General features: G+C 39.5%; 1 protein-coding gene across 3 annotated transcripts in view; it reads left to right on the forward strand.

Moving 5' to 3' along the window:
- DGKI (diacylglycerol kinase iota) overlaps nucleotides 1–27,252 on the forward strand; it is a 383,824-nt gene that overhangs the window by 167,033 nt on the left and 189,539 nt on the right. For 2 of the 3 annotated variants that reach the window (XM_023753495.1, XM_023753494.1), the window contains exon 1: nucleotides 26,145–26,252. In XM_023753495.1, the coding sequence (XP_023609263.1) occupies nucleotides 26,160–26,252 (93 nt within the window). In that variant the 5' untranslated portion in view covers nucleotides 26,145–26,159. Of the gene's footprint in view, nucleotides 1–1,101; nucleotides 1,177–2,454; nucleotides 2,512–10,089; nucleotides 10,156–20,943; nucleotides 21,016–26,135; nucleotides 26,253–27,252 lie in introns of those variants that run through there. The other variant, XM_023753493.1, reaches the window with a different exon arrangement.

The following is a 27,252-nucleotide window of genomic DNA, read 5'->3' on the forward strand; positions in this document are numbered from 1 at the left end:
ATTGATAGACTATTTCACAGACGGGCTTTGTTACAATAAGTTCCTTCCGGTCCCCAAACCACAGAATCATTTATGCAGAGCCGCCTTCTCATCTGTGCTCTGGAAAGAGGCCTGAGCATTCCTAGCTTAGACTTTACATGGCACTGGCAGGAGTAAATCTGGATTCCACCCATTTCTCTCTCTCTCTGCTGCCTTTTTTTTTATTGTTAGAGAAAAGATACACCTCAACAAGTATTTTTATTGCGAATTTAAGCTGGTACTGACTGCCAGGTCAAATTGTGTAATGCTTATAAGCAGGAGCTCTGGAGTCAGACTACCTGGCTCTGTGGACCCTAACTGTGTGACCCTGGGCATATCACTTATGGTGTCTCAGTGTTCTCATCTGTAAAATGGGACTAAGAACAGTACCTAGTCCTTAGGGTTGTGAGGATTAAATGAGTTACTAATTGTGAAGTGCTTACAAGAGCCCATGGCAGATAGTAAGTATTAAATCCATGTAAGCTGCTGTTACTGTTATTATAACTATTATTGTTATTATTATTGTGTGTAAAAGTTAGACTTATCTCCTTGCTTTCCTGAAGATTTGGGCAGAAACCCAAGTAGCTTAGTATAAATTTGTGCCTGGGATAGAAGCCTAAATTGATTGACCTCTTGAAATGCAGTCTCTTTGGCAGCAGGGAAAGAATGCTTGGTTTGAAATTACACCTAACTTTAAATGTTGGTTGGTCTTGCCCCCTATCTACTAGAGTAAAAATGTAAGGAAATAAAAGAAGGATAATAATGTCTACATTTTTAGGTTATGAAATTTAGAATAAAGAGCTTGGTTTATATTATATATTCAATATATAGTAGCTAGTATAATTATTATGTTTTGAAGGGAAAATCTAGGCCACCCTAAGTCATGGGGATATGGAGCTACTTGGTGGATCCAAGCATTGTTGATGAAGTTAGCCATATTGTTGAATGATTACGGTGGAAATTTAAATTTCACCTTATATTGCTTAGTAATATAAACAATTGCAATGTTTGCTTTATTTGCATATACTCTCTTTAGAACAGAATGCTAACATTTCTTTTTGTATTTTGAATTGAATGTTGTAGAAATCTGCCCTCAGGAGGAAGTGTGCAGTCTGTAAAATCGTGGTCCACACCGCCTGCATCGAACAGCTAGAAAAGGTGAGACAGCGCCACCTGCTGCAAAATCTGATACCTTGCAAGTGTTGGGACTTCTGAGACCAGGTGTCAATTTCTTTTTCCAACTTCTTGAAAGCAAACCCCCTTTTAGGAAACTGGAAGTCCAACATTTTTACCAGATTAAAAATGGAAAGATAGTGCTTAAGGTTCATTCTCTCTGTTGTTTTCTGAAGCATAATTTCATATCATTTTATGTTGACTCGGGAGAAGGAATGATAAGGTGAGAGAAAAGCCTGGTGGGCATGATATTCTTCACAACAGCAAGCATCGTTAGTCGCCCATAGAACCTCCCACAAGATGTTTTCTCTTAAAGAAAAAAAATTTCCATAAACTCTTCAATGTTTACATACGTCTGACCTCTGTGAGTTTATGTCTTCCTATAAAGTGCCGGCAAGGGAGAGAACCAAGCCAGAAAGCAATTCTGAGTTCCTTGCTTCCAGTGTTCCTACTCACAGGTTCATATGTGGGAGGGGCTGGAAGTGGCATCCAGAGTCAGTGGAGTCTGCATAGTCCATTTATCTATCTGTCATCTGGGGGGAGGGAGAGGCCCCAATAGAGAGCTGTCTGCTGTCCTCTCCCCTCTCGTGCCTCCTTCTCCATTTCCATTTCTGCGTGTGAGTCTCTGCTTTATCTGTGTTCTTGAGCTGCCATGGGTAAATGTGTTGAATTATTTTAATCTGCTGTGAGCTTTAAAGACACATTGCCAATTGTTGCCAACTGATATTTTGTAGGAATGACTACTAAATATTTTATCTCATGTCCCAACTCTTTTCCTCTTTCATTTCTATGCTCCTTTCGCCTGTAAATGACCAGGAGACCTCCCCGTCTAATACTGAATACTTCAATAAATACTATTTTTTTGGTGTGTGTGTATCATCATTATCGTATTAAAAATTTACTAAGTTTATATTTTTCTACTTTTAAAATCTGAAATGCAGATGGATGATTTCAGCTGCCTTATATTTTCCCCTGACTCTTTATTATCTCCATTTCTTTATTATCTTTATTGTTTAAAAATATGTTGATGTCATCAGTGAGAATGAAGAGGCATGGATTGGAGGTATAGAATAACTTGGGATTTCTGTAGATTATCTAAGGTGATTATTTCAAAAGACTAAAAATAGTGTTAAACTTTGTTCTTCATTCTTTGAGGGGCTTGTTTTGTCGTCTCAATATCTGTCACATGTTGGTTTATTCAGGTAACTCATTCCAATATGATGCCTATCCCTAATGTAATACACTTCTCTTTTTAAATGGCAGATTAATTTCAGATGTAAACCAACATTTCGAGAAGGGGGCTCCAGATCACCAAGAGAAGTGAGTATTTCAGAGCTCTATTTCAAATACCAGCTTTAATTTCCCATTGATTAACTGGACTTAAAGATATTCACCAGGTATTAAAAATAAAGTGTATCGCCAGGCTGGTGTTGCTCAGTGGTTGGGTTCAACCCAGGAACCAAGAGGTCACGGTTTGATTCCCTGTCAGGGCACATGCCAAGGTTGTGGGCTCGATCCCCAGAAGGGGACATGCAGGAGGCAGTTGATCAATGATGTTTCTGTCTTATAAATATTTCGATCTCTCTTTCCCTCTTCCTTCTCTCTCTAAAAATCAATAAAAAATACTTAAAAATTAAAACAAAAATTGTATCTCCCTTCATTTTACATCAGCTTTTTATTGATACATCAACAAATACAGTGAATAAAAATCCCCAGGTTTCTTCTCACAGAATGTGCAGAGAGCTAAAGTCTTACTGAATGCACCTGAGAGTAGGGGAGGGCGCAGTGATGGAATTGAAAAGGTAAGAAAGCAATGGCATTTTATTGTCTTTAGGTCCATTTTAATTTGATTTTTCAATTTTGAATGGGTAGAAGCTCCTTGGGGGCAGTATAGCTACTGATAATTCCTATAAACAAAGGAATCAGACTGTCTAGATTCAAAATAAGCCTTGATGCTGTGTGATTTTGGACATCTCATCTAATCTTTCAAAATCTCAGTGTTTTCATCTGTTAAATGAATAAGTAAGTAGATAGATGGATCAGTAGAGAGATAAATAGGGAGATACAGAGATAGATAGATAGATAGATAGATAGATAGATAGATAGATAGATAGGAAGACAGACAGACAGATGGATGGATAGATAGATGATAGATAGATGGCTAAATAGATAGGGAGATAGGTGAAAGATAGAGAGATAGATAGAGAGATAGGGAGGGAGGGAGGGAGGGAGGAAGGAAGGAAGGAAGGAAGGAAGGAAGGAAGGAAGGAAGGAAGGACTGACTGACTACATCCAGGGCTCAGTCCCTGACCTTTCAGTCTGGTAGTGGAGACAAACAGGTAAATAGGAAATTATAGAGAAGAGCAGTACTGCATGTTAGCAGTAAGCAGAAGTGAGGACAGGATGAGAGCTGCACTCAGATATATTTGTTCAACTTTTAAAGGGTGTCCCAAAATTCACGCCAAAAGTAATTTTGATAGAAAACACAGGTTTATAATTAAAAATTGTAAATTTTTTATTGATTCATAAAGTATACAGTATAAGGTTATGTATGGAATAGCATATCAGGTAAATGGCCTCCACGGCTTTGCTGGCACATACGCACTCTTTTGTTGAAATTTTCCATGACCGTTTTGCATAAATGTGGCTGAATTTCGATGAGGCTTATTTTCATCTTGATGGCTTAGTTAATTGACAAAATTGTTGCATTCGGTGTTCAGAAAATCCATGAGTGATTGTTGAGAAACAAATGCAACCACAACGTGTCACTGTTTGGTGCGGATTTTGGGCTGGAGGCATCATCGGACCATTATTCTTCGAAAATGTGGCTGCTCAGGCAATAACAAAAGAGTGCGTATGTGCTAGCAAAGCCATGGAGGCTGTTTACCTGATATGCTATTCCATACATAACCCTATACTGTATACTTTATGAATCAATAAAAAATTTACAATTTTTAATTATCAACCTGTGTTTTCTATCAAAATTACTTCTTGCGTGAATTTTGGGACACCCTTTATTTAGAGGCGATGGAGCAGTGTATGTAGTTAGAGAAGACAAGAATGTTGGTGGAGGCAGTCAGCCTTCCTGTGTTATCTGGGATAGTGTAGCTCCAGGCTATGGGTCATACATAGGGTGAGGAAAGTCTACGGAAAATGATGGATTGTGCCCACGTGCACTGTAGCATTGACCAGGAGGTAACTTGATGACAACGCAAATGAAGGATAAATTTCATAGAATGAAAGGATAGTAGAAGGCATAGGTGTATGTTTTTAAGGTAGAGTTTATGAATTAACTGGTTTATTCTGTCTTAGAATTCATAAACTCTACCTTAAAAACCAGGGATTCATATGTTTACCTTTAGCTCTCTGTTCTTTAATCTCTTTTTTTCTGCATAGATAATTGTTATTGTATGTGCAGTTTTCTAATGCATGTATTTTTTGTTTGTTTTTAGTTTTCACTAACTGTGTCCCTTCTCTTCTGCGAAGTCAGATCTCCATGAGTGTTTTGGAAACCTCTCATCTTCTTAGCAAGGACTTGATGTTTATTCCTTTCCTACATTTTCACCCCTTCTTCCAGATTATTTTTGTCAGCATAAACATGCTCTAATAAACCCCATTTCATTAAAACCAATGAAAATATTCCTTAACCACCAACTGTATCCACAACTCTGATTCTCAGTTTTGTGCTCATGGCTAACATCCAGAAAGTGTGTTATATATAAACAGTATGTCCCCTCCTAGTCATTTTAACCTGTTCTGATCTGGTTTTCACTCTGTGAAATTCAATTCACTGAAATTGCTCTTTGAATGTTGCCAACATCTCACTGATGCCAAACCCATTAGATATTTTTCTGTTCTTTTGTTATTCAATCCTTCAAATGTATTCAAAATGTTCAATGTTCCATTATTTTTGAAATGCTCTCCTGTCTTGACATCTTTCCTAACTGTCCTCTATTTCACTGGGTTGTCCTTCCCACTCCCTTTCATTGCTCACTCCCCCTGATTTCTGCCTTTTCCTCTGGGGCTGGTACTTGGCCATGTTTTCTCTCTGCCCACTCTTGTTGGAAGAGCTCACCCAATCTCATGGCTTTAAATATCACTTCTGGGCTGACAATTCCTGGCTTTGCATGTCTACTCCACACTACATGTTCCATTTGACATGCCCATTGAATGCATCACAATCATATCAAATACAATGCATAAAAACTAAGCTCATTTCCATCATCTTAAAAACGATTTTTAAAAAATTCTTTTATGCCTCAGAAAATGAGATGGCTATTGATCCAGCTGTTCAATCGAGAAGACTGGTCATATTGATTTCTTCTCTTATGGACTCACATCTGTTTCACTTGCCAGCCCTATCAATTTTCTTTATAAAATGTATTGCAAACCATCTCTTTACCCCCATTTCTGACTTTGACCACTGCAGTCGCTTCTCCATAATTCCTTCATTTTCTCCTTCAATCTACCATGATATAAGAGAGTGATTATTTAAAATGAAAATTGGGTTATATCATTTTTTCAGCCTAAAATTCTCCAGTAGTTTCCCGCACCCACCCATCTCCCACAAGGACTTCCTTTCAGTTCTTGAGGTGCACGTCCAGCTAGTCTCCATCTTCAGATGTTTGTGCATGGCATTGCTGTACTGAACATCTCTTTGCATGGCCAGCTGTTTCTTATAGTTAGGCCTCAGCTCAAATATCATCTCAGGGTCTTCCTTAATGACCACCTCTGCACAGGCCACACCCTGTTCTTTATCAGAGCACCTTGTTCTGCCCCATTCAGAGCACGTTATGTGTCACAGTATTTATACGTATTACTCACTTGTCTGCTGTCGTCTTTCTGTAGTATAAGCTTTGGGAGGTCACTCATGGACTGTGTCCCAAACTCATCATGCCAGGACACGGAGGATGTGATCAACCAATACCTGTTGACGGAATGCTTTCATAAAGGTGTCCATTTCGCCCCCAAATGTTCACAATCTCTTGGTCTAAGAGGACAATGGGAAGATGAAATTTATAAGAGACTATGACCCATTTGAGATTCTTAATTAAGAGAACTTAAGTAGTTTACTTAATGTAAATAAAAGAACAGCCACTTTAGAATGTGAATGACACCTCTGCGTCTTTTGTACTCAGTGGTTAGAGCAGGGATTCAGGGCAGGGATCCAGGGCAGGGATTGATAGTCACTGTGCCCTTTGCTTGCAGAGTATATGACACAGAAGTTTTTTCATGAGTGATGGTTGGACAGCTCTAAGTTGAAATTTTGTGGACCTCAGTTTTCTTAGACATAAGCTATATGTATTGGCTTATAATTTTAAGATCCTTCAAAGTGCTCTATGAATAATATTATGAATTGCATTGGCTATGTGAAAATAACTGAGCAATTGTGTTATGCATTTCTGCTTACAATACTGAATATAAATCCTGAAATACTGTGTCACTGTGATTTTAACACCCATAAGTAATAGCCCTTTCTATACCCAGTGTTTAAAGACAGTATATGAATAATTCAGAGTTTATTGATGAACTATAAAAAGATGTTATGGTGTCAGAAGCTTTTTTTTGCTATCTTCTTAACAGTGTATCAACACTCATATTTGCAGTGGAAGGATCCTGAGTCTAATTTCAGTTTATTAATTTAGGAGATATAGGTGTCAAAAAGGAGTACTGTGAAAAATTAAAGTTCTTGGAAAATACGTATTAGAAAACAGCAGTGATTCTGTAGAATTCTTTTTCTAATTGATAAAGGCAATTGGTGATCCTTCATAATGGTAATTACATAATTGAATTGCCAAAGAAATGAGGTTGAGAATTTTATTCAACTCAAAACATATTTATTGTATGTTTACTTTGTTCAAATTATGTTTAATTGGTGGTAAAAGAAATTTATATTAGGCCCAGCGAGGCCTCTGAATAGAAGGATGTTGACATCTCAAATTATAGAGCCATAGACAGGGGGAAGTTATTCAGTTTCTTCTTTAGTATACATAGTATGTTATACTCTATATTTAGTATAATAACTGGTATTATCCCCTTCAGAACTTTTGCTTAAATTACTTTATCTTACTGTGTCTTTATTTTTTTTTTTAGTTGCCTACCTATTTCCTAGGAAGGATGATATTAAAAATATTTAACAACATGCAGTTATATATGTTAATATTTAAATAATTTTAAAATGTCCTCACTTATCCCCTAAATAAACTAAACTACATGATATTATATATCAGATTACCAAACAATATACATTGTCACACAGATAAGTCAGTCTTATAATTTGCAAATAATTATTGATTTGTGGAAATTGCTGGTTTAATCTTTTGATTAGAGCTGTCAGCAGCTAAATATTCCCAAGAGTTAGCCATGATTTCACATGGGTAATTGGCAAATTCTTCCAGTGTTTTCCTCTTCAATGGATAGTCAGTAGGTGGTTTATAATCACAACAAGTAGAGAATTTCTCTTACCATCAATGATATTGTTCATTCTCCCTTGTTTCTGCTAAACTAATAGCAGTTATAATACATTTCTATATCCCTTGTAATTCTGTCTGACATTTTAATATATTCAGTATTTCCACTGTTTAATATACTCAGTATTTCCAATATTTCCAAATGTCACTGAAGTCATTCCCTGGAGCTTGAACCTGATCTTCCAGAGCAAAGGAGAGGCGCCGTGACCCTGTGTTTCAGAGCAGAGGCTCTGGGTCAGCCTGCCTGGGATTGCGGCCTTGCTCTGACCCTTACATTTTAAGTAACTACTCTGTGCTCTAGTTTCCTCATCTGTTAGGTGAGGATCATATGATAATTCAGGTACAACCCCCTGATAATGTGCCCTGCAATATTGTGAATTAGGATGTAGCACCATTGGCAGCGGGCCCTTGTCTCCCCCGGCCTTTACCTTTAACAGGCAGTAGGCTAACGTTCTGTTCTTCTCACTTAAGCAGGTGGAAGGCTGAGGAGGTCTGCCTCACCTGGGGAGCAGAGGTGGCGAGTTCAGTACTTTCGTCCCCAGTAGTGTTTGCACTGAACTGATGCTGTGGACACTGATAGCTAGACAGGTTCCTGGACTTGCTGCCATTGTCCTGAAGGCCATGGGACCCAGAACTGCCTGTATTGATATTTAAGCTTGCACAGACAACCACATTGGGCACAGCCCAGACGTCTGAGTGTCCTGGGGGAATCCAAGGGCATGGCCCAGGCAACGTGATTTGTTTTTGAAAGAGAGCCCATTGGGATTGAATCCTGGAGACCTGCAAAATATTAACATTTTAGTTGCTTAATAATGAGGAAGTAGAAGTGGTCTGCCTTGTGAGAGGGTGGGGTGGAGGGTGCTATGGCAGTTGAAGAGGAGCTGGGGGATGCTAGGGGCACTAAGTTACAGCCTACCCACCAACATAGACATATTTCAGTATTTCAACAGCTCATAGGATTTTACTGGCACATACCCACTCAACAACACCTCAGCTGTCTTCATGAAAACGAAAAGAATGATCACGTGTGAAATATTTTAAAAAGTACTTGGCACACAGTTCTCAACAAATGTTAGCTATTATTATTAGCTTCTTTCTGAGTATATATATATATATATATATGAATTATGTTTGTGTTTTATTAAACTGCTGCTGTGGGAAAAGCAAGACCAAAATTAGACTAATTAGTGGGACCATTATGTTTCATTGTTTCTTATTATAGTTAAAAGACTATTACTCCCCCAGGATCTTTGTTGAGTTTTAATTTAAATGGATTTGGCATTAGATAGAGAAATAGAAGTGGCATTTTGGAATTGATAATGTCAATGCTCTTTAGGGGTATTTTTGTCACTCTGGATTTTATGCCTTAATACAACTCATTTTTGCTCGACACTGATCTATTTTCTGTGTTCCTCTGTACTTAGAACAGTGCTTGGCAGACAGTAGGTATTTAGTGTTTGCTGAATGACTGAGTCTACATTAAAAGGCCTTTTAAAGGGAAAGCATGGGCTGTGGCCTGATAACCAACAGACATGTTAATCTCAGATAGAGTACATTTTTTTCAGAAAAGGGCAGGAGAAAAGACATTCACAAGGAGAGTCAATTATATAAGCTTTTAGGGTTCACCTGCACCATGAATTAGGCCTGAAGACAACTTTGTTATGATGTATCCTAAGAGCAGTGGTGATGGATGCTCCTTGACCTCTCTGCCCCAGGAGTACTTATCTGTTTGGGAGGGAAGGGACTTTCCGTGTTTCCCACAACCCAAGACAAGAATAGAGCTTGAAAGGAGATCTAGTTCAGAGGTTCCAAGGACAGTTTAAACTCAAGGTCATTGCAAAAACTCACGACGTGCTCACATCTCTTGTCCTTCAGCTTTTCTCTTCCTTCACTTTCACTAGTAACAGATTCCCACCATTTGTGTCCTGAGTCAGGAGATCTATTTCTGTCTGAGAATCTAATTTTTTTAAGTGCTTTCCAGCTCAAATGTTTAGTATGGTGCCTGCTTGGCATATAAAGAAGCATTAAATACATATTTGTTAAAAAAATATTGGACATGGTTATTCCCGCTTCTCTCAGGATATTTTTTTGACCTGCCTCAGTTACCTCCCAGCCCAAGGTCCCGTGGCATGCTCACAATTGCACAGGGTTTTACTAGGAGGAGAGGAGAGTAGCAGTGACCTGGTGTGGCCATTTGTCACTAGCAAGACGTTGAGGAGGGACAGGATGCATGGCTGGGGAGCAGAGTTAGCTTAATTTTTCTGAATGGATCCATATTTATTGTTAAACAAATCACACATACACCTACTTGTTTTTGTGTTAATGTGGTCTTAGATGATGGTTTACAGAAATCTATATCCTTAAAACAAGAACCCTAATACTGGTTTTGCAAATTTAAATAGATTTCTTTTATTTTGTTTTTCCACAGAATTTTGTGCGTCATCACTGGGTGCACAGGCGTCGGCAGGAGGGAAAGTGTAAGCAGTGTGGTAAGGTAAGGGGCTGGGCACCCACGGCCACAGCAGGAGGCTCCTCAGGCCTTTGCAAGCACCCGAGGTAGATGAGTCCCATCACCCAAATCCAGTGCTCAGTATGCCACCTCCTTCCAAACGGCCTTATTTCTCCAACTCCCCTTTCCTTTAAAGAGGTATCTTAGTTGTTCTAGAACTCACTGCAAGAGTCAGAGGTCTTAATACAAGGAATTAGCAAATTTTAAGAGAGATGGATATACTTTTGTGGTGAATTTCATTGTTAATAGTTTCGAAAACACTTTCTATTTTGTTAAAACCCCCTTCTGAAGACTGCTGACCCACCATACATCTTTGATCAGCAACAGAAAGTCAATGGTGTGTTAAATAACACGACTTTTGTTGATATAGTATTGCAACTGAGCAGAAACATAGCATGAAGCAAGAAATGTATTGCTACCATAGGATATTATCCAGTTACTGGATACCCTTCTCATATGTATTATTTATGTCTACTGTTTCTTTTAGTATGACTGGCATGCTATGAAACTCCATGAATTCTACATGCTACTGAACCCAACAGATTTGGGTTATGGAATTTTCTTTTTTTGCAATGTACAAAGACTCATTTTAGGAACGAAAGGCCTGTATGGGAAGGTTAAACTTGTGGTGAATCATGCTACAAAGATTATTTTCTTACTGAGTCCAGCTTACATCGGTAGTAAGCTGGACCCAGTAAAGGGACGTTTTGATTTGGTAGAGAGCAATATAATTTGGGAGAATATATTCCTCATCAATTAACAACCCCCAGTTTGTTTATTTGTCCATGTGACTCCTTTGGGTCAGGCACTGTGGTGAGCTGACCAGTATGGCATTTTGACAATAGAGGGATACAAGGAACTACTGGCTGCCTGAGGTAGGAGGGTTGAGAGTGAGTGAGACTTGGAAAAGGTTTTATTGATTCTGCTGATTGTACAGTGCTTGGAAAGAAAACATTATTTTGTTGCCATTGGTTACCCCCTTGTGCTTTGCAAGGCTACACACCTTACCCTCAAGGCTATGGCCCTCCATTCTAACTAGTATCATCTTCTCCAGTTTAACCCAGTGATTCTCAGTTACTTCCTTTCTAGCCTGTAAAGAGGACAGATGAAATAGGTTGAAAGGTGGAGCAGGTGAAATGAAGATGAGGAGGAAGGGGGAGTGGACTGAATCTTACCAGCCATTTACATGGCCGTGGACAAGTTGCTCAGCCCTCCACTCTTCTGTGGCCTTGCTTCCTTGGGTCCATCTACCCCTTTCCTTTCTGGTGTGGCACTGCGCTTGTAGGTTTACCCTTACTTAGGGCATTGCAGACTTTCTACAGCTTTCCCACAAAAGTGTGTGTGTGTGTGTGTGTGTGTGTGTGTGTGTGTGTTGGGAGGGGGGTGTATAAAAGAGAAAAGAAACAGATAGGCACAGCCACTTTTGAGATGGGAGGTGCGAAGAGTAGGAAGGATCTGGATGAACAGGTCCTTCACTTTGGAAAAATACCTTCTCTTGACAGCCTAGTAACTGCCTCCACCTCAACACATGATAAACTGTAATAGAGGTGGAGGGATCTTATCAAAAGAAAAATCAATGAACGTTATATATTTTGTGGTGAGTATTCCCTGGTATCATGTTACACCCTTCTCTGGCTTTGTCTTCTGTTGGCATGGTCCACTGGGCGGGAGGAACTGGACTCCCTGGGCTCTGAGTTGCTGCCCCGTGTTCTCAGGCTACCATCTGGAGCGCTCCCAGCTCTCCGTGGGGAAGTCAGCCATACCAGCTCTCACAGTGTGTTCCCCTAACCTAGTACTGTGATATTTACCTCCTGTGTGTATGACCCAGCTGCTCGCGAGTTCCCAGAGACTTAAGCAATTATGACATGGGATTGTCTGAGACCTGTATCTCCTTGGTGGATGATTAAACCTTCTCTGGATCCTGGCTTGAACCCTGGATCAGAGGAAAGTTAGTAGCTCTACTTGCATCTACAGATGGAGTGATTGAAAATTCATTTCAAACTTTTGTGTGATGCATAATTTTCATTGGTAAAGTTGTACTTTCTTACATATCCAGAGATTTTTAAACAATTTCCCATACACACTACACACAGAACTATACATATTGTTCTCTAATTTACCCATTGGGATGGGGTGAAATAATCATTTTACTTAGCAAAACTTAGGGAGTGTTTATGGTTAAGGAATATCTGGGGTTTCAATGTCTACTTTTAAAATCATCAATAAAGTACATATTTGGACTGATTTTCTCTTCAGCCCTGAATATGTGTTTGGCTGCGTGTGTTTGGCATTTAGTGGATATTCAATGAGAGAGCTCATGATCCCATTGCTCAGTCGCTTTAATATTTGCTGACTATCACAGGCTGCCATGTTTATGACCATTATGTAGTTTTACATTATTTTCATTGATAGCCCTACATTATGTAAGAGACAGGGTCCAGGAAGAAAAGAGAAGGCATATTTACACTCAAATTGTGTAGTTAGATGAATGTTTAATAAAGAGAATATTTAAAATGTGTGAGCAGAGTGTAGAGACACCCAAGGCATAGTGAAGAGCTCTGAGGCAGGGGGCTATGGTCTATGGTCACATAAAGTCTGAGGCAAGGAGACAGGGGGAATGCTTTCACAGGGGGTGTGAGACTTAACCAGCCCCGGGCTGGGGAATAAATATTCCCCACTTCAGTCACCTCCACTCTCTAGTGGCCAAACCCAGTAGAAACAAGATCACAAGGGACACTGTCAAGACGATCCATAAAAGTCACTTTTACAATAGGACATGGTGTAGAGAAAGATGGGAGGTGGATCCAGGGGGCCAGTGGACTGATCTAGCACGTGTTGCTTAATGTCAAGCTGTATTCAGTGAATGCGGAGAGGCAGGCTGCTTGCTTATTCTGTAAATGTATCTCTTAGGAATTTTCCCCAGATCTTACATTTATTCAATCACATTTTTTTTCAACACTGAGTTGTTCTTAGTGATTTACAAATCAATAGGCAAAGGAAAAATGCTGCCATGATTATGGCTAATTTGCCTTTTTATCTTTGAAGGAACCAAGCATCTAAACCCAGCACTGTGGTAACCATAGGGATATGCTTGTAAACTATATCTGAAACCTTATGTTTTATTTAGAGACATATATAAAAGTCACAGGAATAAATGCGCTTTTTGAAAGTTAAACAATAAATCTTGAAAGCGGTTTTTAATGCAACAACACGTAGTCAAACTTCGGTCTACATGTTTGATGCCCTATGGGTCTAAGAGACATGTGGTATCATTATGAATTACTTGTCCGTAAATCATACATACTTTCATATGTAATTAAGTAAATTAAACAGCATGTAGCATTAATTAATTGGGAACATGTCAAAACTACTCTTTCTTGTAATGAATATTGTTGAAAATTAATTAAAAATGAACTTAGAGCGCAGTATTCAAAATATGCACTATCTCAAAGAGGTATACTTAATAGCATTTTTGTAATGCAAAGATGACAAAAATGATTAAAAACACTCCATGGGGGTGCAGTTAAGATATGAATAGTGAAAGGGATTACAGAGTCTAAAAATGATGAAGAATACCGACCTGGGGCTTTGTTATCAGTTTAAACATCTACTGATCTGCAAATGTGTGCATCCTGGGCTCAGCTTTCAGGAGACCCTGCACGGTTAGGGACAAGGAAGGGGAGTCTGAGGGTGAGGATCCATGCACTGGACAGGCAGGCTTGGTTGTTTGCCTGTCTGTGTGTTTGTCCATATAAAACAGTGGGATCTTCTGCCATTAACCCCAGGAGGACCCGGGAGGTGTGGAGAGGGTAATATAACAAGGACAAGGAAATTAAGCCTCCCTGTAGAGTCCCTGCCAACATAGCTGCTGGAACCTGGCTTTCCTTCCTGACCTTGGCTGAGTATCAAGACAGGGGACAAGGGCAACCGCCATTCTACTCTGCTTCTATGAGTTTGACTATTTTAGATTCTTCATATGAGTGGCATCATGTAATATTGGCCCTTCTGTGTCTGGTTTATTTCACTTAGCATAAGGTCCTTCAGATACATCTGAGGAGGGAAATGGGATGAGATTAGTCAAAGGGTACAAAGTTTCCATTATGCGAGATGAATGAATCCTGGAGATGTACTGTACAACACAGTGCCTATAGTTAATAATACTATATTGTATACCTAATATTTTGCAAAGAGGATAGATAGTATGTTGTGTTCTTATCACAAAAAATAATAGAATGGGAGATGATAGATATTTTTATGGCATAGATTGTGGTGGTGGTTTCACAGGTATATACTTATCTTCAAACTCATCCGGTTGTATATATTAAACATGTACAGCTTCTTGCATGTCAATCATGCAGTATAATGGTTATTGGAGGGAAAGGGGGGTGGGGAGGATGAAGAGGGTAACAGAAAGAGACTAGACTCTGAGTGGTGAGCAGATATTCTATAATACTGGCATTGTAACATACAATGTTATTAACCAGTGCTATTTCAATAAACTTAATTAAATAAACATTTAAAAAAGGAACAAGGGGCTGCGGGCTGAGAACCAGTGCTCCTTGCTGCAGACCCCAGGTGGCTAAGTCACTCAGTTCTCACCTTTAGAGTGGTTTTGCTACTGCCACTGCTCCCCAGACCTTGGGCCTGGTCAGAGCCCCAGTAGGGGCAGTAATGTGATACTGTGATACTTTGGTCACTCTGGTCCCCTTTGCTCTTTCTTCAGAAGTGCCAAGGCTCTGGGATGGCGCAGAGGGAGGAGTTGAACTCAGAGTTGCCCGGCCTTGACCAATCACTGGATGTGGGCTGTCTGAGTGAGGTGACTGTTTTGGGCTTAGGGCAAGTCCTAAAGATGGAAAGGTATCTCCTTTAACTGGGAGAATGGGATGAATGCCTCGGCCTGAAGCATTCATGAGTCTCCTTTACAAGGGCACTAATCCCATTCATGAGGGCTCCACCCTAATGACCTTATAACCTTCCAAATTGGGGATTAGGTTTCAACATATGAATGATGAGGGGACACAAACATTCAGTCTCAAGCAATGACCTACCTAGTGTGGTGACAAAGACCCTTACCTTTGAGCAGTCTGATCTTCAGATCTTGGTTGCTGCAATTGTCCACTTATCACCAACATTTTTCAGAGAAGTAGAAAGGAGCCTCAGTGGATAATTGGTACCAGATATATTCTTCCTGCCTCCAATCTCAAATAACAGCTTTGCCTCCACCTAATGATTGGGGCTAAGATGGTGACTTGCCAAATGGTGACGCTTTACTGTGATTGCTAGTCTCTTGACACGAAGATTCCAAAGTAACTGAGTGTAGTGGTAGTTCAAGTTCTAAGGGCCTTTCGTTATGTCCCATCGTGGAGATGTTCTCTATTTGGGATTCAGACCCTCGGAGCCCAGAGTTGTGGGGACAGGAAGCACAAATCCCCTCCACGTGGGCCAATGGAAGTGATAGTAGACAAGGCCACTCCGACTGCCACTCTTTGGTTGTTGCCTCTGTGGATTTTACTGTGGAAACACATCACCATTCAATGGTCATGGATTTAGTGAGTATACTGAAACTGGAGGATGGTGCTCATAGGGTTTCCTCTCAAAGCTGCAGCCTCTGTTCCATCTTCAAAAGATTGTCCCATCTGTCATCCTGCAGCTTCTGGATGGCATGGGCTGTGGTGGGACCAGTGCATCGCATGGCCATGTGCTCACCCCTGCACCTCTGTTGTTGTAAAATAGTTTCTTTGGTCTGACACGGTGTTGTGCAGGATCCTTTGTTGGTGGGTCAAACACTCTGTAAACACTTGCATAGTGGTGCTGACTGAGACCCTGCAAAAGGGAATGGTAAACCCAAACCCGGAATATGTGTTGATTCCAGTCAGGATGAGTTGCTGCCCCTTCCATAATAGAAGGGGGTCAGTGTAATCAGTTTGCCATCAAGCAGCTGATGGTGTGTTTGTGGGATGGTGCTATATTGGGTGCTCAGCTTCGTTGTGTCTTTTGCTGGAAGGTTACACAGTCAGCAGTGGTAGTGGCTAGCTCAGTTTTGGTAAGTAGGAGCCCATGCTTTTGGACCCAAACATAGCATTCATCGCTGCCATCATGGCTACTGCACATACGAGCCCATTGTGCCATGGATGGTATTTTAGGACAAAGATATAAACCCAACAGTTAAAGTGTTGTATGCAGTTTGGGCCATATTAAATATGACACAAGTATTCATATAAAGCATTTTTGCCCTAGAATCATGACAGTCATAAAAATATGAATGTAAGCATCACAGTTACAAATGGTTAACATGTAATATAAAATGTAAATTTGTAGCCATTGTTACAAGCTTAATTTCAATTATACCTTAATTCCAAGATCCTGGGTTAAGCTATGTACTTCCATGAAGTCATCTGCCTCAAAAATAAAAAATGACTGGAAATCATGTCTGAGGCTCTTCATACAGCCTGACAAGTTTGTGGTAATGGAGTGAATTTACACAGAGAAGCCTGTGCCCTCTTCCTGGAGACTCTACTTATGATCTGTAGCTTGTAGCAGGGGTCTTCAGATAAATTAATGAAAAAGCTGAAACTATCTGAGGATAATAAGACTGGCTCTAAGGAGTGTATTGTAATTACCAACAACATTAGAATGGAAGATAACAGAATGCTGTAATGAAGAATAATGAATGTCAGTCCATGTGTGTAAATCAGTGATTACCCTGGAGTGAGAGAATATTATGAACAATAAGGGCATTGATAAATATTCAGAGCCTTTAATTAATGCCGTAAACTATATTACAATTAAACCCAATAGATAATTTAGATTTTTCAAAGAAAATTCTCATAACCTAACTATAGAATCACATAATTTCAGTTGTTGCATCTGTGTATTTGTCATAAGTTATAAAGACATTGCTTATTTAAATTTCATTCATGATCCTAGCCAGTTTGTTCAGTGGATAGAGTGTCGGCCTGCGGACTGAAGGGTCCCGGGTTCAATTCTGGTCAAGGGCACATGCCCGGGTTGCAGGTTCTATCCTCAGTAAGGGGCGTGCAGGAAGCAGTGGATCAATAATTCTCTCATCACTGATATTTCTCTCTCCCCTCCCTTTCTCTCTCTGAAATCAATAAAAAAAAATATATATATATATCCTAAAAATTAAATGAATTTCATTCATGAATACATTCTTTATTATAATTCAATTTAGATGACCACACATGTTTACAATTTGAAAATATTGAATGTTTAGCAAAATTTTAGCTTAAGGCCAGTAAATTCTGTATAGGAAACTTAGAAATAACAGGTAAATTAGATTTTTATGAATGTAAATAAACCCTAATCTGTATAAACTAAAATATTAATGCTACCATTTTAACTCTGTGATAAAACTAAGGACTAGGCATATTGTAAAACTAGCCTAATGTACAGAGATTCACAATTCCAGGTAAGAGCACACCTATCAGTGCGAAACTGGACTGAAGAGTCTGTCGAGGGGAAAGAGTCAATTATTTGTCTGGACTGGGAAAGAGATTGGTTCATGGTGGCTTTGCTCGCTAAAGACTGAAGGTTGAACCCTTAACTAATTCTGGATAGGGCAGAATTAGTCCATAAATCTGTAGATGGTTGGTCAAAATGAGTGCCATTTTTGATTAGTCAGGGAAAGTTTTCAGTTGGGTTGGTATGAATTTGTGCTTCAGCTGTGGGATGCTCAAACGTCATGGTTTGTCAGCTTCAGTTGGCTAAAGCCCATTGCACTGAAATAGTTCGAATGATTTGAGGTCTAGCAAAGGTTTGATCTGATCAGAAAAATTTCCTTTTACTTTAGTGAGTATCTAGTTGCTATCATGTTATATCCCATTGGATAAGTTTACAAGAGTGGTGTAATAGTTTTATTTTAAAACTTCAATTTTATTTTGCCAGACAGAATGAACTTTGCATCTAATTTAAACTTATGGTGAACATATTAGATATTAAAATATAAAGTGTGTGAAAGTATATATATGTTTATATTTAAAATTATAGAACATTTGAGCAAAAATGTCTGAAGTTCTCTGTTTTAAGATAAATGTTGATTTTCTTGGGTATTTTCTTTGTATACTTTTGAGCTTTGAACATGTGAATAAAAATGGAGAGGTTTAGTAATGTGTTGTTTAAAGTTTTGGAGTCAAGAGCGGCATCAGCTCTTGTTTTAAACAACATTAACTCAAACAGGCAGTCAGGCTATGGTCAAGAGATTCCCTCGCCCAAACCTCAGTTACATCCATAAGCAGTAAAATAATTTTGGTTTGTTTCAAGTAAAGCCCTTTTTTTCTAGTTCCAGCCAAGGCTGTAAACTGAGTGTCATTTGGTACATGCCCTAGATTACAGAAGGAAAAGAGGCAACAAAGCTTTAGCTGGCAAGAATAAATGTTGTTTATACTCTATTTCAGAGCTCCATTGCACTAAAAAAAACTCAACCCTCCCCCCCAAAATGTCTCTCTAGGTTCTTTGTATTTATAATTCTGAAGTCAGTTGGATCTGACTTCGCATCCCTATTTTCTTCTCTGATAGTGATGAACAAAATAGCCCTTAAAAATCATAGAGTCAGTTGAAATTCGGTTAGGGCATCTGTCAGTCCCATAATATCAAGTGTGGGCCAGCATTTAAAAATGGGTAATTAGGAACCTGCTCTTTTTGCTGTATTGAGATCCCTGCCAAAATCTCCCCATTGCAGATGGCCTGTGGGAACTTGGCCCATGAAAGCCCCAATAGGGTTCTATTTATGTCTCTGTGTTGGACAATAACCCTGAAGCTAGGGCCTCTGTGACTCAGCCAGATTAGAATCCAAAACAAAGCACAGAGCTGATTACCACCAGATTCGTCTGCAAGGGACCCAACAGAGCCCTGTGCCCCAGCTGTGGCTGGCCTTGTCTGTTTCTGGTATCCGCCTGGGTGTCAGGACTGTATCTGTGTCTCCCTGAAACCAGAGGCCAGTAGAAGGGTAGGCTAATACACTCTCCCTCTGTACCGTCAAATAGAGCATGGCTAGTCACATATTAGACCCTGGAGGACTTTGTCAGCCAGGTGATGGAAGACATTCCTGTTGATAGGTCTTAGCAATCACAGGACTCCTTCATTTATATACTGCATTATAAAGAACTTTGCAAGTACATTACCCCATTTGAATCTCATAACTACTTGGTGGTATGGGAGAGGTTTGTAGTATAATTACTATTTCCAGGTGAAGAGAAAAATGAGAAGGTTTAAGATTCCCCCAGCCAATAACAAGATCCAGTGCCATCTCTCTATCAGCATCTATTTGCTGTACAATCATCTGATGTATGAATTGATGAAGTGGTGGCTGGGTAATAGCATTTGAGATGCTGCTTAACAATACATTTGATACAGCAACATTCAATAGACCTCTAGTTGTGGCTTCGGCTGCTATCATGCCAACAGTCCACCCTATGGATTTCCAACCATGTGGCATGTCTGTATTGCAGACTGAATGAAATTAAAATGCTAGCATATTTGCAGTGTCTTAGTGGTTGGAGGAGAGTGATGTGAGGAAGCATATTTCTATGTGGTTTGGGTTAGGTGTTTAAAGTCTAGAGAGCATGAAGTTGGTAATTGCATCATGATGTGCTAGCAATGACTTTGTTCAATTCATCCGAAGACATGCATGCCATGTGTATGAAGTTCACAGAGCTCAGCTAAGTTGTGGGGACCTGTTTAAGAACCATTACAGGGACTTCTCTCAAAAAAGCAATAATTTCACTGGACAGATAATACATGTGCACATAAAATAACAACTTAAGGAACTATTCACTAATGCCACGGGCAGGTACAAGTGGTTAGGCCTATGGTTTAGAATGAGAGTTCTTTGTGAATTAATTTTTTAAGTTAAAATTATCTGTAGACATTAAGCAAGACTTCTTCAGCCAGTGCCTTGGTAGCTTTTCTGCCTGTCACATTTTCTTTTGATCACTTGACAAAAGCCCTCTTTGAAAAATGTTTCGTCGTTGCTCTGAATTCATTTTTTGGGGTTTAGATTTCACAGGCAGATAGAATAGATGAGCCTGGGGAAGGCTAAAATCACCCTTTGAGCATTACTGCATACTTCTGTCTGGTCATTATGTAGGGAGAGCAGCCAAAAAACACCTCTTCTGTTCTTCCGTTTGCTTATTTAAGAGGATTGAGTTTGCCATTCCATTAATCTCATTGCTGATTGCTGGTGAAGAATAACATAGAAAGCTGCTTGTTTTGAGTCCCAACATCCCAAAGGGATGATGAAAGTCGTTGAATTTCTTTCTGCACCCTGGGACTTCTCCCACATCCTCACTTCTGGGTCCTAACTCTCTGATCCTTTATTTCTCTCCATGTGGGTTCTCAGATGTTGAAGTTGTTAGAACTTCTGAGATGGATGACTGTTGTTATAGAGAACCATGTGAACCAATTGTGACTTTTCTTTTGTTTTTACTATCAGAACCACATTCTATTTGGGGAAAATGCAATTTTCTTTCTGTGTGTGTGTGTGTGTGTGTGTGTCTGACTTGGATAATTTTGAGTACTTTTGAGTACTTAGTGGTACAGCAGATACTGGTACCTCCTCTCTAACAGTCAGATGACTTGGGAATAGGAAACTTTTGCATGGCAGAGGGTGGAGAATGTAAGTGCTGAACGTGTCCCAGTTACCTTGAGTGGTGGGGTCAGTTCTGTCTCTGTTCACTTCCTTGGACTTCAAGAGGGCAGATGCACACTGTGATTGAAGTGGTTTTAAATTTTCTATCTCTTGTCCTAACACCCCAGGGCTTTCAGCAGAAATTCTCCTTCCACAGTAAAGAGATTGTGGCTATCAGCTGTTCCTGGTGCAAGCAGGCGGTAAGTTGGGAGATGGAATAAAACAAAGTGGGCTCATGTTCTATAAAAATAGACTTAGGTCATTGCTTGAATTCCTGTCTGTAAGTGGAAGGTCATCCAATGTATGTATTGTTTTCCTCACATAGGATTGTTGGAGGAAGAAAGACATTTAAAACCATAGAATTATAGCACATATGAGCTGGAAGAAACTATAGAGATGAATTAACCCCTTCATTTATACACATTGAATTCTGGGATCAGAGACTGGAGAATTCTTCCCTGGTTCTGACCCTGGGTCTAGAATCAAGGACTTCTCCCTCTTAGACCATATATATTTTTTTCCAGTTACACTAGGTTGTTGACAACTTTTCCTATGGTAGGAAGATGCACCATTAGGAAGAAAGCAACTTGCAACATTAGGCAATCCTTCTAACATGGCAGTCTCGGCATCTTGGTTCTTCTGTTTTTTTTATGTAGGCACCATTTTTTTTGTGTGTGTGGGAGGGCTATGTTAGAACAAGAGTGGTTTTATATCCTTTAAATTTCAATGTTACAGTTGTCTGCATGCTCATTGAAATGTAACTCTTCCTTACACTTGAACATATATACTCATTAGAATCCAGTAGTAAATTTTTATTTACTTTTCTTCTTTTTTAATCTATCCCAGTGATGGCGAACCTTTTGAGCTCGGTGTGTCAGCATTTTGAAAAACCCTAACTTAACTCTGGTGCTGTGTCACATATAGAAATTTTTTGATATTTGCAACCATAGTAAAACAAAGATTTATATTTTGATATGTATTTTATATATTTAAATGCCATTTAACAAAGAAAAATCAACCAAAAAAATGAGTTCGCATGTCACCTCTGACACGCATGTCATAGGTTCGCCATCACTGATCTATCCTTTTTTAAAAGCCCCTCTGTCCCAACCAGATGGTTCATTTTCCTACTTGTTTGCCTGTGTACCTGTTCTTTCTTTAAGCAGACAATGTATATACACTCTAACTCATGGGTTGGCAAACTATGGCCCATAGGTCAACTCTGACTACTGCCTGCTTTTGTAAATAAAGTTTGATTGAGACACAGCCATGCTCATCCATCTATGTATTGTATTTCCCTAGGCCCCCACTTGTCAGGAGAGCCTACTACTGTTACGTAGAGATGCATTGGTTTGAGCAGCTCAGTGCTTGGCATTTCTATCTCCTTTTAGTTAATTGTTACGGAAATAGTCCTTGTGCTTCAATTCAAGAACACATTCACAAATACAAGGCCATCCTAGTTCTTGATTGGAACTGTTCCATCAAGGCAATATCTCCATCTGGAGTGGAAGAAGCAGATTCAGGGTCCAGGTGTCCAACAATACTTGTGTTGCTGGTTTCCCTGATCCGGTAAAACCCCATTGGAGGACAGCATCATTGGTGGCCACGGGCTCAGCTAGGCAGCATCTATTCTTGCCCCCAGAGGTCTCAGGCTGTGGTTAGATGTTCTGTACACGTTCAGTGAATTGGGAACTTAGTCCCACTTTCTAGTGAACACATGTGCTCTCTCTTCATTGATCAGTAGTCCAACTAAATCACTACAAAGATGACTTTCATTTGACCCTTGTGACAGAGCTGTGCTTAATTCTACATACTTTTGGGTTTCCCAGGATCACACATAGAGGAGGTGATTTTGCAATGTTTAACAATACAATACCTTTTTAAGACAAATTGTGGTGGGGGTATATTTTAGCACTACAGGTAATCCCTTCTAGAATATCTGTGTCAAACAAGTAATGTCCTCTATGGGCACTTACTACATCAGGGGGAAAAAAACTGGGATTGGGAGCTGCGTTTCCTGGATTCAGGTCCTCACATTACCACTTTTGGACTCTTCTTATTCTCTCTAGATTGGCAGTTACTCAGATGTAGAGTCAGAGAGTTGAAATAGGCAGATTCTGAGATCCCTTCTATTTTAGAAATGCAGTGGCCATTCATTTGGGAGTTTATTTGAATTTCTAAAAGAGAATCACTTACAATTTTTTCTTAATTTGAGAGAATTTTAAATTTAAGAAAAGTTGCAAAAAGTTGCAAAGTGTATAACATGAATGTATACACTTTCATCCAGTTTCCTCTAACTCCCTCTAATTTTGACAACTTACATAATCATAGCACAAAGAATAAAATCAGTAAATATTGATATATTACTAATAACTAAGCTACAGATTTTTAAAACATTCACTAGTTGTTTTCTTAATGTCCCAGAATCTATTTAAGGATCCCACAGTTCATTTAGCTGTGGAATTCTTGACATTTCCTCGTTCTTTCTGTCTTTCATGACCTTGGCACATTTAATGAGCACTGACTGGTTATTATGTGGAATGTCTCCCAAACTGAGTTTGCCTTATGTTTTCTCATGATTAGATTGAAATTATTCATTTTAGGCGAGGTATAAGAGAAGGGATGGGATGTCCTCCCTGCATCTTATTCAGAGGGCATAATGTCAATGTTTTATTACTGATGATATTAACCTTGATCACTTGATTAAGGTGGCATTTGCTATATCCCTTTCCAATTGATAAATATTTGGGGGAGATATTTTGAGATTATGCTGATATATTTCTCCTCAAACTTTTGCCTACTGATTTTAGCATTCATTAATGAATCTTTTAACAAAATTATTTAAATATTTAAAACATTTTTTAAAAGAAATAAACTTTATTATTCAGAACGGTTTTAGGTTCACAGCAAAATTGAGGTGAAAGTAGGGAGATTTTTCCATATATTTCCTCTTCTTACACCATCACACATTCCCCACTATCAACATCCCATGAAGAAATCACCTTTAAAAAAAGATATTCAAATAACATTTCTCTGGTATATCAAATTGTTTTCGGATCACAAATAACTGGTGGTTGGGGGAATTATAAAGCTGTATTCCATACTTAATTAACTGATTTAGTAGTTAGTCTCTGGATCACGTCAGATCGTGAAGATACGCAGAAATGAAGACAAAACCTGCCTGATGGGGTATAATTGGGGTGGCCATATTTTCCAGTTTCCTTGAGACAGTCCTAATTTACATCTTTTGTTCCAAGATAATTATTGACAGTACTCCCTTTCACTCTTAAAATTGTTCCAGTGAAGATGATAAATTATGTGGTCACATTAAATAGAATCCAAGTAGAAAGCATGTCAAATTTTTAAGAAAATCACTATAATTAAAACTTTAAGGCTTATAATGTGATTTTATGTTTATTAGAAAACAGATGTCACCACACATCATTATCCCTTTACAGCCTCACAAAAGATGATTGAAAGTGTAATTGGCCTAAGGTCATTCAATCTATTTGGGGATAGATTTAAGCCTCTAAAGCATTGTTAGTCTACATTTACTTCCTTCCTTTCAAAATCAAAAAGCACTCTAGACTTGCCAAGTGTAATAGGACCATTATATTTTTTAGCAGCCCTCACAAACCCAGCAGAAGCAATCTCTTTGTTCATTGTTGCCTCTTGGACTAACAGCTCTTGCTTCTTTCCTGGGTCCCTTATACTGGAAGACCATCTGAGAAGGATTTCCATCTGTGGGTAGAAAAAAGAGGGACAGATGTTAGGCACCTCCTTTCTGCTCATCTTCATTTCCTTTTCAACATTATCCCAAATTAACCAAGTCTTTCACGGTGCAAGTCCAATGAAACAAAGTTACGGCCAAGTTAGGATTAATAGAACCCTCAGTTAAGATAAGAAACATTTCGAACCTGTAGAGAACTTTTCTTTTTTTAATTATATTTTATTGATTTTTTACAGAGAGGAAGGGAGAGGGATGGAGAGTTAGAAACATTGATGAGAGAGAAACATCGATCAGCCGCCTCCTGCACACCCCCCACTGGGGATGTGCCTGCAACCAAGGTACATGCCCTTGACCTGAATCGAACCCGGGACCCTTCAGTCCGCAGGCCGACGCTCTATCCACTGAGCCAAACGGGTCAGGGCTGTAGGGAACTCTTACAGGAGTTTTCTTTGAGCCAAACTGATGACAATTGCTGAGAAACAAAATCTCAACAGATAGAGAAAATGCTCCAGAGAATAGCAGTTTTACAGCTTATTTTATACATTAGAATCAAAGGAAGAGACAGGAGTGGTACATGAAATGCGTGGTAGATTAAGGGGGCAGGAGAAAGCAAAGCTGGGAAATCTCTGAAATTGTACAAAAAGGCAAAGTAGAGAAACACACACTTCTTTTATATTGGTGGGTACAGGATAGTTAATAATTAACATTTATTGCACATAGAGATGGTATGTAGGAAACAAGATACAGTGAGGGTTTCTGTGGCCTCTGTTGTGGTGGGTGTGCCCTGAGGGGTCTGGAAAAGGAGATTACTCTGACATTTCAAAGGTATGTTATCTGAGAGGCGAAAGGACAACAGACAGGCTCACTTAGGTAAAAACTGACCTTTGTCAAGGAAGCTGAGGCCTAGGACGTGACTACTCACCATGACTTGCTTTTAGTTAGGAATTTTTATGTTCAGACCATCCTGTGTGGTTACCTTCAGTCTCTGACTTTGTAGAGCTGGCTTCCCCTGAGCTTGTCAGATTTAGTATGTGGCCATTTTTTTCATCCACACCTCCAAGACTAACATCTTTAGGTAAATATCCTATTAAACAAAACTCATAGACACAAACAATTGTATGGTGATTACCAGAGTAAGAGAGGATAGGGGAGCTAAATAATGATGGGAGGAGACTTGACTTTGGGTGGTGAACACACAATACAATATACAGATGATATATTACAGTATTGTGCACCTGAAACTTATTTTATTAATCAGTGTCACTCCAATAAATTCAATACAAATTTAGAAAATAAAATAAAAAGTGAGGCACTAAAAACAAAAACAAGGTTATAAAGTTTTAGCTGACCTGTCCTATAAGATTGATTTTTTGTTGTTATCATTTTATAAAGGGAAATGAATTCTAAATATGGTCTCTGAGCGCCTGGGGCTGGTTGATGAGAAGCATGTGATGTGTGTGTGTGTGTGTGTGTGTGTGTGTGTGTTTGTGTTTGCATGTGCATGCATGAGCATGTACCCATGTACTTACTTCTTCTCATTGCAGCCTTGCCTTTTGCACAGAATTATTTATTGGCCTGTTTTCTCTTTAGTTTCACAATAAGGTGACCTGCTTTATGCTGCATCAAATTGAGGAACCCTGCTCCCTGGGAGCTCATGCTGCTGTTATTGTCCCGCCCACCTGGATCATTAAGGTGAAGAAACCTCAGGTAACTGCAGGGACCCTGGTGCTGCTGGGCCAGTGCAGAGAAACAGTAACTGTTGCTTCTTGCTTTTCTCCCTCTGACTAGTCTTTGGGTTTCTACGATCTCTGCTCATTCGTCCCCTCGGTCCCATGCTCAGCTTCCCCAGTTCATCCCATTAGCCCATCACCTGACTGCGTTGGGCTCTCTCATGGATCCAGCCTCCTCTTCTAAAGAAATCGGACTCCACAGCAGGAGTGTTTCCTTCCCGTCCGTGTAATATCATGAAATGATATTCTCTTTGGGTTCTTTCCTGAGTTGCTTAAGTACTAGTGGTGGCTGTAGCTGAATCTTGTGCACCTCTCTTCTCTTCCATCCTGGGCACCCCCAGGGAGTGTATGTGAGGGCAAACTGTGCAGGCTTCCTTGTTTGGTTGAGATCACCACCGCTTCCAACCTGAACAGCAGACTGTGGGGCGTGACCTTCCTAAACACAAAGGATCTGCTTAGAGAGCAACACTCCTCACTTAAGGCAAAGTAGAACTTAGCCTCTTAGTGCATAATCTCACATTGCATTCAGTCCTCATTGTACTTTCTTCCAAGAGGGTCTCTGCTTCAATTCTGGGAAACCTTGGTGGTTTTTCCTAAGGTCAGAATCTTTGATAGGAAATTTGCTACCTTTGTACTATACATCTTAGACAGTAGCTCCAAGTTCTGGGATGATTTTCAATGCCACGGGGAGAAGGTTATACCTCCCTAGGGTGCAGGAACCTTAGGAAGTCTTACTGAGTATAATATCTCTAAATGATGTGGCCATCCTTTTTCATGTGGGCTCCAAAATCATCATGCAATTTATTCCCATTGACTCCGTTTTCTATTTAAAAACTGTTGGATCAGGGACACTGTTTTGCTTTGCGTGTTGTACACGAAGTTTAGTCTCTGCTGATGAGTAACATTTGGTAGTAATCTTCCCAAGTCATAATCCATGGAAGAAGCCCCTGGGAAATCTTTTCCAGAGACAAGTACGG

This window comes from Myotis lucifugus, unplaced genomic scaffold, assembly GCF_000147115.1.
Source record: "Myotis lucifugus unplaced genomic scaffold, Myoluc2.0 scaffold_46, whole genome shotgun sequence".
In the NCBI taxonomy this organism is placed as follows: Eukaryota; Metazoa; Chordata; class Mammalia; order Chiroptera; family Vespertilionidae; genus Myotis; species Myotis lucifugus.